At 41.1% G+C, this 10835-nt stretch overlaps 2 protein-coding genes across 4 annotated transcripts in view; both read right to left on the reverse strand.

Annotated features, from left to right (window-relative positions):
* The window catches only part of LOC138627093 (small integral membrane protein 30), a 55166-nt gene extending 45600 nt beyond the window's left edge, over positions 1–9566 (reverse strand). The window contains exon 1 of one of the 2 annotated variants that reach the window (XR_011311358.1): positions 9248–9566. Coding sequence is in view for 1 of the 2 variants with exons in the window: in XM_069709177.1 (XP_069565278.1) it covers positions 9307–9495 (189 nt within the window). In the remaining variant the exon portion in view is untranslated. Of the gene's footprint in view, positions 1–8822 lie in introns of those variants that run through there. The other variant, XM_069709177.1, reaches the window with a different exon arrangement.
* On the reverse strand, positions 123–7022 carry gpr85 (G protein-coupled receptor 85). Of its 2 annotated transcripts, none has more exons than XM_069709198.1 (2): positions 6866–7022; positions 123–5550 (listed from the first exon to the last, which is right to left on the reverse strand). In XM_069709198.1, exon 2 carries the CDS (start codon positions 5383–5385, stop codon positions 4252–4254), a length of 1134 nt encoding a protein of 377 aa, XP_069565299.1. In that variant the 5' UTR covers positions 5386–5550; positions 6866–7022; the 3' UTR covers positions 123–4251. The 2 variants fall into 2 exon arrangements, with proteins under 2 accessions (XP_069565299.1, XP_069565298.1); XM_069709197.1 differs by having other exon boundaries at positions 6583–7022.
* Positions 9567–10835: the final 1269 nt, after the last annotated feature.

Below are 10835 nucleotides of genomic sequence, written 5' to 3' on the forward strand. Positions count from 1 at the left end.
ACACTTACTGCACTTTAATTAAGGTTTGGCGTGCATTATACAAATAGAAAATGCTTAAGAATGCAGAAAAGCTCACATTAGATGAGCGGTTTTTTTCCCCCCCTTTCAAAAAAAGGTCAACGTTTGCCAGTCAACAGATGGGATTTATTAAAATTATAGACAGCAAATGAGGTCTATTGTGAGATGGGATTTTTTTTTTTTTCAGAGCCCATTGGTAGGCCATTAAAAAACAGAAATTGTAGCGCTCAAATCCACAGAGATACAAAGAGTGACATGGATTTAGGGATGGTTGTATTATTCATTGGCAGCCAAAATCCAATAGAAAACTCTTCTGATCGTTAAATAAAAAGCTCCAGCAAAGCATTATAATTGCCTCACAAAAATGATCTGCATTTTTTTTTCTTTCTTTCTTTCTTCCATGATCTAACCACAAGTGCACACAGAACCAATCCCAGTAAGAAGGTAATTGCTTTGATTGTGAACAATATGTTCCTCGATGTTTCTCAGGAGAGATGGTGCCCTCGGAGGGAAAAGAGTTCAATGTGTGAGCTTGTCTGCCAGAATGAACCACTTTCAAGCCGACCACCTCTGCCTGTCATCTTCTCTCAGACGTAGAGAGAAACAGAATTACTGGGGCACTGAAATGAACATGTGAGAAAATGGGCCAGTGCTCAAAAGTGACACCATTTGTGATTTGCATATGCTGAATGAGGCTGAAATATACATAAGTGAGACATTAAATCATGCTCTAGTCTCAAGTAGTTCAATTTATATCCCAGTTCAAATAAAATCCCACAAAATGTCACGTCTTAGTTCATTAACAATTATCTCATTCATCTCTTCCTCAATCTCAAGAAGCATCTTACAGGTTTAGTATAAAGGACAAAAAGCTGATATTTGTAAAACTACGCCAGGGCATTTCCTTATATCTGATTATTCCCTTAAATTTCTATATACCGTACCTGTCCTGTTTGGGTCCAAAGTGGAATGATCAATGTCCAAAATTAAACAGTAATTGTCATCCTCATAATGAAAATGGACCCCTAATAGATATTTTTCATCAGCGGAACCTGCAATCCAGCACGCAATTACCTGGTGTGTTTACGAGCTATTTCACCATCATATTTTGTGTTTTCAGGCTCCCAGGCAAAAGTCATTACTTAAGTGAATGGGGTTTAGACGGGGGGAAATGAAACAGGACATATTTGGGTAAAAGATACAAAATTGGGGTAGTTATAGATGGGTGGGTTATAAATCTTGCATTATTCAATTTGCACTCTATTCTTGCAGATGGACATACTGACTTTCAAACATCGTCAACATATCGTAATTACAGTCTTTTGTGGAGAAATACCACTCAATTTAAGAAGAAACATGTTGGTCTTGTGGCCTTTATTAGCCGTGTTTTAAATTTGTTCAACGAGATGAGCTCATATGACTACATTTTTTTACTTTCTACGACGTAAACAAATATCCATCATTTGTCCTTAAATGAGCTGATAAATTTTGCAAGGGAGCCAAAAAATTTGGAAAGTTTTTCTTGCAATTCGGTTATATCTATTTATTAATTTGTGGGGGGAAATGTCTTGGAAATTCATATGCATTTTAACTGAAAAGGTTCATTTGTTCACATTTCCATATTTTCCCAGTTCATCATCATTGCAGGTCCACATCAATGTGACCTTAACAATGAGATAATGGGACAAACTGCTATGTCATTTGTGGCTACAGGGCTCTATGTAAGGGCATACATTAATCCAGAGTTCTTTTTCATTATTCCATATGGTAGTTGCATATATTACATCTCAAATTCAGTGGTAGCCCTCTTTAACACAGGAATGGGAGAAAAAAAACTGCAAGGGTGAATGCGCTCAGGGATATATTCATGGTGATTATTCCCATTAAATGGGAAGACACTTCACATTCAATGACAAGGTTTAGCATATATTCTGCTTTGACAAGCGGTCCCAAGGACTCAAATGGCAGAAAATATTGTGCTCTAAAAGAGACACATTTGAACATTTTATCACTTTCCCTTATAAAAAAGCATGAACATAAATTAAACATATAAAATAGTGGTAGAAGTACCAATAATCACTTACATACAAAATTTGCACATGGTAACACACTAAGCAATCATAAACGAACAATTCCCCCTTCGCTGTTGATTGTTTTAAATGTTTTGAAAAATTCTGATGAAAATAGGTGAAAATATAACATTTAAGTGTAAGAAAATGTAAATTTTTGAACAAAGGATCTCTAAAATTACCAATCACCATCTAGAAAACTTGGGGTTTTGCAAGTGTTTACCAGCTGTTAATATGACCATATTGAATGATCTCCACCCAATGACAGGGATAAAAACAAATTTTGCAAAATGGAAACTTTTTATTTTCAAAAAGCAACAGATTACACAGTTAACTTTCAGCAAATGCAATCCTAACTGAAACTGTACTCACATTCGGGACTTCAAACTGAAAGACTCACATACTTACACACAATCTATCTATAATATACAAAAAAGAATACATAATAAATATTAAAATGGCCACAAGAGAAAAAAGTAAGTCATTGAAAACAATCAGTAGAGAGCAAATGTAGGGAAAGTAGAAACAAGACGGTGTGCCTTAAATGTCGTTTTTTTGGGGTTTTTGTTTTTTTGTTTTTTTTTTTCCTTTTACATTTTTTACAAATTGTGCAAGATTTCATACTAAGGCTCTGGTCTTGAAGTGACTGTTGTCTGATCCACACACATCCTCGCGGTGATACGCACACACATGCACACACTGGCACACACCGGCACACACACACACACACACACACACACACGCACGCACTCTCTCTCTCTCTCACACACAAACACACACATATACACACACTCCCTGTGCTCTGAGCACTCTGTGGGGTGTAGCAAACCATTGCAGAATAAAAAATGGGCTGCTCAGTGTATGGCCTGTGATGCTCATGGGAGTGGACCAGCTTTTTAAAAAAAAAAATGGACATGCACTTCACGCTGATGTGAGAAAAAAAAAAAATTTAAAAAAAAACTCCCCTTGCATCTAAAAAACAACTTTTTAAGAGTGAATGAAAAAAAAAAATTACAACTAAAAAACATGACAATATCATAACCATTAAGGCAAGAACACCCGGAGTGGCATCAGCAATACTGTAACAATATGATAGTGTTTAGGTACATGGATATGATGAAACATTTAACTACTTCTTCAATGTCTTTTTTTTTTTTAAGCACAAGGTTGTTCTTAAAAGTAACTCTTTAAAAAAAAAAAAAAAAAAAAAATCCAAACATCATTTCATCTTTTTTTCCATCTTTTTTTTTGTAAAAGGTGTTAAGAAAATAACAATGCCAGACACTAGGGACATATGGATCGTAAAACTACAAGAAATAATTTCTAGTCTTAAATTGCAACTTCAAAACCACACATTGTAAATCCCCATCGTTAAGCCCCCACCCAGTAAATGAAAAAAGATATCACTTACATTAAAACCATTTTATCCTCTTGTGATGGTGTAATTCCAACAGTCACCAAGTTTTGCTTTACTTACAGCGATTGTGTAGTCTGTTGCAAATTAAAGCATTCATTGTTTAGTTTGGGGGGAAAAAAGAAAAAAGTTGTCCTTGCAATGCAACTGGCAACTGTCGACCAAAAAAAGCATCTTTACATCTTCTTTTTAGTGCAACTCTTAAAATGTAAAACATTTCCAGTGATTCCTTGAGAGGTATCATTTCTTTGTTTCATCTTTTTTTTTTCTTTTTTTTAAATTTCATATTCATGTATTTCACACCTCACAGAATAACGCATCTTCAAAAAAATCCAAAGCAAGAGGTTTTGTTTTCATTGTTTTGTCAAATCTTTTTTCATTTTTTTCATTTTTTCATTTTTTTTTCTTTTCTTTTTCAACTTTTTGCTTCTCTGCATTGGCATGGCCTTCCACAATGTCTGTTTACTAGAACATAAACACAGGAGGGGATCCATACCTCCTGTGCATTCACTTCAGCCTCCATGTTTGATACGTTTCATACTCAATCACCCCAGCAGAACCTCGTGATTGACAGTCCACCTTCTACCTCTGAAAAGAAGGGTTAGGAGAAGGAGGAACAGGAGGAAACTGGAGGATGAGGAGACGAGAGATAGAAAGAGAGAGTGCGCTGTACAGTGGGAACGAGCCCAGATCAAGATCAATCAGGGTAATAGAGACATAGATGAGGAAAAAAAAAACACAGCAAAACCATCATATAACGCAGTAGGGTTCCCTTGGTAACCTGGATTTTCTGCAGTAGAGGAGTGTGGTGCTGAAGCAGCGCCGAAGCTCCCTGTTGGAGAAGATGCAGATAAAAGGATTGACCCCAGCCTGGGCAAAGCTCATCCACACGGCTGCTGTCAGGTAGCCCCCAGGGACCACTGGGCCCCTTGCAAACACCCGCCAGTAACAGGCGACCAGGTAGGGCCCCCACAGTGCCAGGAAGAAAAAAGTCATGATGTAGAACATCCTACTAATCCTCTTCTCTGTTTTAAATTCATCCAATACCAGAAGACGCCGGCGGCCCGCTGCGTTGCTGTTCTGCCGGATGCCCAGCAAAGTAGGCGGGGTCGGGCCTCGACCAAATCCAGCCAGCCAGTTGGCCGCCGCCTGCCCACTGGCGCCCGGCCCGTGGAAGGTCCAGTTCTGGCTGACGGCAGGCACGAACTGGACAGGCTTCATCTTTCGACGGTCGTGGACGAAGAAGATGAGCTTGAGGTAAACCAGCTGTGTGGCCAGGAGGATGAGCGCCAGCAGGAGCATGAAGCCCAGTGAATCATTCGCCCTGAAAGAACGGTGCTGGAACGTGCACTGGTCCTCCTCCCGGATAAAAGAGTACGTCCCTACATCTAGCACCGGCGGGAAGGCCATAGCCACTGACAACGTCCACACCATGCAGATGACAGCCAAACACGTCCAGAAAGTTAGCCTCTTGGTGTAGAAACGGTGATGTGCGATGGCCAGGTAGCGGGTGACGCTGACACAGAATAGCATGAACGCTGTGTGGAAACAGGAGAGGACACCCAGGAAGGCGATCACCTTGCAGGTCAGCGTGCCATAGGTCCAGGCAGATCCATTCTTGACTGAGGTGAAGACAAAGGGGAAGCAGATGGCGGAGCGCAGGATATCAGAGGCGCACAGGTCCAGCAGGAAATAGTAGGGCGCTCGATGCAGGCTCTTGTCTTTGACCAGCAGGATGGAGATCAGGAGGTTTCCAACCACACCGACTCCGATGATGAAACCCAGAGAGGTCAGTTTGAGGAACGTGGCGAGAGGAGAGACATTCTGCAAGATGGTGTGGTCCCCTGCATGGCTATAGTTCGCCATAGATGGAGGAGGGATCATAAAGATAGCGGAATAGCTTCAGCCAAGTATCATGATCTAGAGGTGGCAGGGGGAGGCGTTAGATCCATTTGGCGGTGTGCTTTGAAGAGGTTTCCAGGCATATAGGCAACCTCTCCTCTAAGGCATCCTTTGTTCCTTTGTCTCATCACACCTAAAAAAAAATCCCTGAAAAATATCATCCACCCATCAGCATTCAGTCCTCAACAACAGCTGCATTGTTTTCAACTGCACTTGCACAATCTAGAATGTGATCATTTCCCTCTGTCTGTCATTTATTTAATTATTTGCTTTGCGTTTTAACATCGTTTGGAGTGGCTCAGTGCAGAGCTATGCCTCAGCCTGAATACTTTGTCTACAGAGAAATGCAGACAGACAGTGATCGAGCTTGATTAGACTAAAGCATTAATCCGTCACAGTGATAGAAATTCCCCTTCATGTGGAATGTCCTGAACAAAAGCACCAAGATGTCAAAAAAAAAAAAAAAAAAAAAAAAACCCACAGTCCAGCCTTCATTAATAAAGCGACGCATTTTTATTGTATTTGTATTACCGTGTATGTCGGGAAGAAGGGAGTTACACAGAAACCAGGGCTCGGATTGGATTTTTTTTTTTTAGAGGGGGGTTTAGAGGAGGGAGGGGGGGGCATTTTCGGCGCACCGTGAAACATTAAGAAAAATGCAGTCCAAAATAAGCTCTTCTTGATCACACCCTACACCCTGCAGAACAGAGGAAGGATCTGTAAATCGGCGAATGCCTCGAATAAAGTCGCCCTACCTTCGTGCATTATGGAAAAACGACGGAGGGGCGCATACACAACAAAGCATCCGTGTTTTTGTCTGATTAAAGGTTAACTGGATTACGGGTCTTACGTTAATAAGCAGTGTTTTCATTAGGGCGTCTATTGAATCAGCCTCCATTTTCCACATCATCTTTTATCCTCCAATTGTGATTACAAAGAGTTGAGAGAACATGATTTGTAATACTGGCACTATGAGCCGCATTTCGGCAGAATTGAGCTTTTTAAGGTGCGGGTGTGATTATCAGTGAGGATGGATGAAAAGGATGGTTAGAAATGACAACAACAAGACTGCTGGGAACAATGTTACGGGATGCTCTAGTCACTATGTGTATTTTAAAAATATTGCATAGCCTATGGTAATGTCTGATTTCTTAAATAAAGGCGTCTGTGTCTACTTACGCTTTAAATGCGTCCTCCGAGTGTCAGTCGAGTATATTATACGCGTTTGAATCCGATAGTTTTCAGTTAAAAACACAACAGAATGAAATGATCGTCTTTGCATCCCATTCGGCTGCATGAAGCATAACAGTGTAGCAGATCCGCACGTCCATTACACTAGAATAATTTCCAAGTCCCCGCTATGAATTGCCCAGAATCGCAGCCACCACACAAGACAAGGCCAAACAAAAAAAGAGAAGAAACCGAGAGAGACAGCCGATCACAAGATCAATCAAAATCCTACCTGTTGATAATCCTATTTCGTGTCCCTCCTGTTGGTTATTTACATTGCACTAGTCGGATTTTTGCTGTTTTAAAAAGCCTGATTTGTTGCCTGCCCCCTTTTTTCCTCCACGGTGAATATCCTACAGTAAACGGAGCGCACTGCGCATGCGCCCTGCATCCCTATTTGTGATCCAAGACGCGTCTTGTCTCTTGTTGCAGCAGCAGCAGCAGCAGCAGCGGCAGCAACTCCGTCTCTCACACGGTAACATCTGCTCAACGGGGCCGCTGCTGTCAGGTAACGCGTTACAGCAGTACTCGGGTAACGGATTATCATTTTACTGAGACTACTGAGTGTAGATGAAAATAAAAATGTATCCTAATGCTGACTGTTTTTTCCGATTACTTATAATCTCTTTCAGATGTGAAAATTATGAATTTTCAATCAAGGCCAATCATCTATTTTTATTAGCTTATTTTTTTTTTTTTTTAATCTCATGTGACCCTTTTCGTGCTAATAATATCCTTATCATATATATTATAGGCGCTAGCATTTAGTTTATATTATAGTAGCTACCTGTCCATTCATTTAGCTCATACACCTTCCACTCCAGAAACGTCGACTGTTATGTACAAAGTGAAGGGTTAAATCAGGAAGCCTCGTTCACCTCATGGTAGAATGACTCCCTCTGTACTGTATATACATAATTGACAAGCACTTTGCACACTGTTGTTCATTTTGCCCAGACAGCATGATAAATTCATAGGATTTGATTTCCATGTATGGAGAGCTGTGATGTCATGAGCAGTGTAACAAGTGAGCAATGATTCAGACAGCGTCGTGTACACACGCTTACATATTTCACACACACACACACACACACACACACACACACACACACACACACACACACACACACACACACACACACACACACACACACACACACACACACACACACACACACACACACACACATGAAGAAAAAAAAAAAACAGCAGTGAGAGGGTGGCTTTTCTACCTATGCTATGAAACATAAATTAATTATTGTAATGTAGGAGATGCTGGTGACTGATACAGCTATACGTGACATTGTGGACAGAGCAGATTTTTATTTTCTCTGATAAAAAAAATAAAATTAAAAAAAAAGCTGCTAAGAGTCAATGGGCTGTCAGTTTTTTTTTTCTTTTTTACAATCACAGTTTTTACAAACATGGCAACCCATCCACTGGGCTACATTCTTGTATTGGAGGTTGACATTGGGTGATTAAACAGCACCTCACAATTAAAGCAAAAGTGAATATCTGGGATGGTATAATATTCCCTAAAGAGTAATGGCTCATTTAAGTCCTATTTTGATGTATAATTATCAACCTATGATCATTTGAATCATCATTTATATGAGGTAATAATACTACTTCCAGAAATTAATTTTAAGATTAATACCTGGGGGGAAAAAAGTATTCGCCTTATTTGCACGAGGTTTTAAAAGTGTAAAAATCCAACACATTACAAGAATTGTAAATAAAATGATATTTGAATGAACAATATAGTAATGGTTACCTCATCAATGTAAGTAATAATATCAGATTTGAGTTCATTTATAAGCAAAAATGCCCAAACCTTTCTGCCCCCAGTTTATCATATGTGACTATTTGATGTTTTTTTTGTTCATTATAAGATGCATTTTGGAGTCTTTTAGAGTCAGACACGACATGTCAGCTTGGAGTTTGACGAAATGTGATGGGCATTTTAAACTCTCTTCTGCTATTTTATAAACAATCAATATTTCATCAATATCAAAAATATTCATTAGCTTGGGCCCTAATTTCCACCCATGATCTTTATCACCACAGCACATCCACTTCAACCCATGCTATTTAGCTTTAAAAGCGAATCTGCAGTTAAAACTTTTGACATCTTGAAGTTGGAGCTGCTCAATTCTGCGGCATTGAAGCACTGTTTCCACACACAGGAGTCGTATCAGATGAATCGATTTATTCTTTACAAAGCTAAAATCACATGGTTTATAAGCTCAACACAGCAAAAGAAACTCAACTTTTGAGATATTGTGCTTCAAAGAAAAGCAATGCGGTGTTGCACACTGAAAGCACACAGCAGGAAATCACTGATTCCGTCAGGCGCGGAAAGTATGCGCAATAACGCAGCGCAGCAGTCTTTTCATTATGAAGGCAACGGTGTTTGGTCCTTAATCTCAGCAGCGCGACGAAGACAAAGTTCCTGGTTTTGGACTTCCTGGATGTTTCGCACCTTCTCCAACTCCACGTGCCCCCCCCCCCCCTCCCCCGTTGAATTCGCCGCATCGCTTCCAGTAAGGCACGTTTCTTGTCAGCCGTTACGACGCTGACGTCGTGCCAGCAGGTCGGTGGTTTAGGAGATTAGGGAGTAATTGTTATGGGACAGGGGCTGAACAGGCGCGCTATCCGAGGGAGCCTCTCTCATCACAGCTGTCCGTTCCGCCTCCGTGCGTACCAGCCGAGGAAGGCGCAGAAACCCACCACGGACAGGACGCTGCAGAGCAGCAGGGCTAAAGCGTCGCCCGCGTCGTATGCCTCCGCCGGGGGGATCAGGGAGAAAAACACAAGCCAGACGACCACTGCAGCGGTTGGAAGTTCAAGTTTGGGAGCCATGTTGAGCTTTTCTGCTGTTGCTGTTGACTTTCGGGAAGCTGGGGCGCCTGCGTCATCGTCAGATGACAGCGACAGAGCGGCAGGATTTCCTGGTTCGCTTAGCCAATGGCAGCGCTGATTCATTTTAACCCTGGATGGGGTTTTTTTTCCCCCTCCCCCTCTCCATATCAGCAGCCATTTATTCTGTGACATGAAAATATAATTGCACTGCTCTGCTGTGGATTGTTTATTTATTTTTCTATAGATCAAATGAAAAGGCAAACTAATCCTGCACTTCAAAACTCCTGTAATTATCCTGCAGTGAGTGGATTTGTGACACTCTCCCTCTCGTTAGTGACGATCAGGCCGACAGGCTGTCAGTACTTCATGTCTCTGCCTCTCAGGCCCTGCTATAAACAAATGAGACTATTTTGCATTAGCCAGGCTCATCAACAGTTCTTGTTTGAAGCTTTATATTCTCTCTGAACACAAACACAAGCTGACATGCACAGGTTGTAAATGTATGTTGCATGAGACACTCGCTGGATATGGTCAGAAAAAAACCCAACAACATGCACATTACAGCTCAATATAGAAGATATTAGCTGCCTTAAGGTTTGTGAACTTTCCTGATCCATTTGACTATTTTGATTTCGACGGAAAGGGTGTTTTACATTAAAAAGAAATCTTCAGGTCCAACCCAACTGCTCTGCTTTGCCTCACTACACCTCTGATATCCTGAAACGCTGCTTCAAACCAGCCGTGCTGCGAGACTAAATGCGCCGACATCTCAACTCGTGCTACAAATTGTTTGGCTGATCGAGCTGTGGGTTTCTTGTTTTTTTTTTGTGTGCAGGTTGTGTGTCTCTGTGTGCTCTCCTGGGGCACTCTGCCTGTAATTTAATTAGCACGCAGGAGCCAAAGTAAAATATTGACCTTGTACGGCTGCCATACCTCTGTACCTGCCTGCTCTGGGCGAGGAGATGAATAGGCACTCGTTCCCCTCTGCACGCTCGTCTTGTTTTCACATCATATGCTCTCTCACCTGCTCCTGCTGTCTGTTTGGCAGATCGTCTCGCATATACGCGCACATACACAGGAGTTTTTAGGAGGCCCGTCTAATCTCTCTGGCTGTCTTCAACAGACAACGTGGCAATTACAAGCTCATCAAAGAGCCTCTCATTTAGGATATACAGTAAATCAAAACAGTGTAATTGTTTTATTTGTATCCAATTCTGTAAATCATATTCCAATTTGATCTTTCTTTGTGCGTGATTAAACCAGAACTGTCCTCAGATCTCCCATTCAGTCTGCTGTAACTACGATGGTAGCCGCAGCAGCAATTACCCTGGATTTCAGCT

This window comes from Brachyistius frenatus, unplaced genomic scaffold (genome assembly GCF_029030835.1).
Source record: "Brachyistius frenatus isolate BFR_SWC_R1_liver_20210118 unplaced genomic scaffold, ASM2903083v1 Contig_81, whole genome shotgun sequence".
Lineage (NCBI taxonomy): Eukaryota > Metazoa > Chordata > Actinopteri > Embiotocidae > Brachyistius > Brachyistius frenatus.

Bases quoted from the DNA above. Each gene is read 5' to 3' on its own strand.
- gpr85 (XM_069709198.1), bottom strand. From the start codon at position 5,385: ATGATCCCTCCTCCATCTATGGCGAACTATAGCCATGCAGGGGACCAC.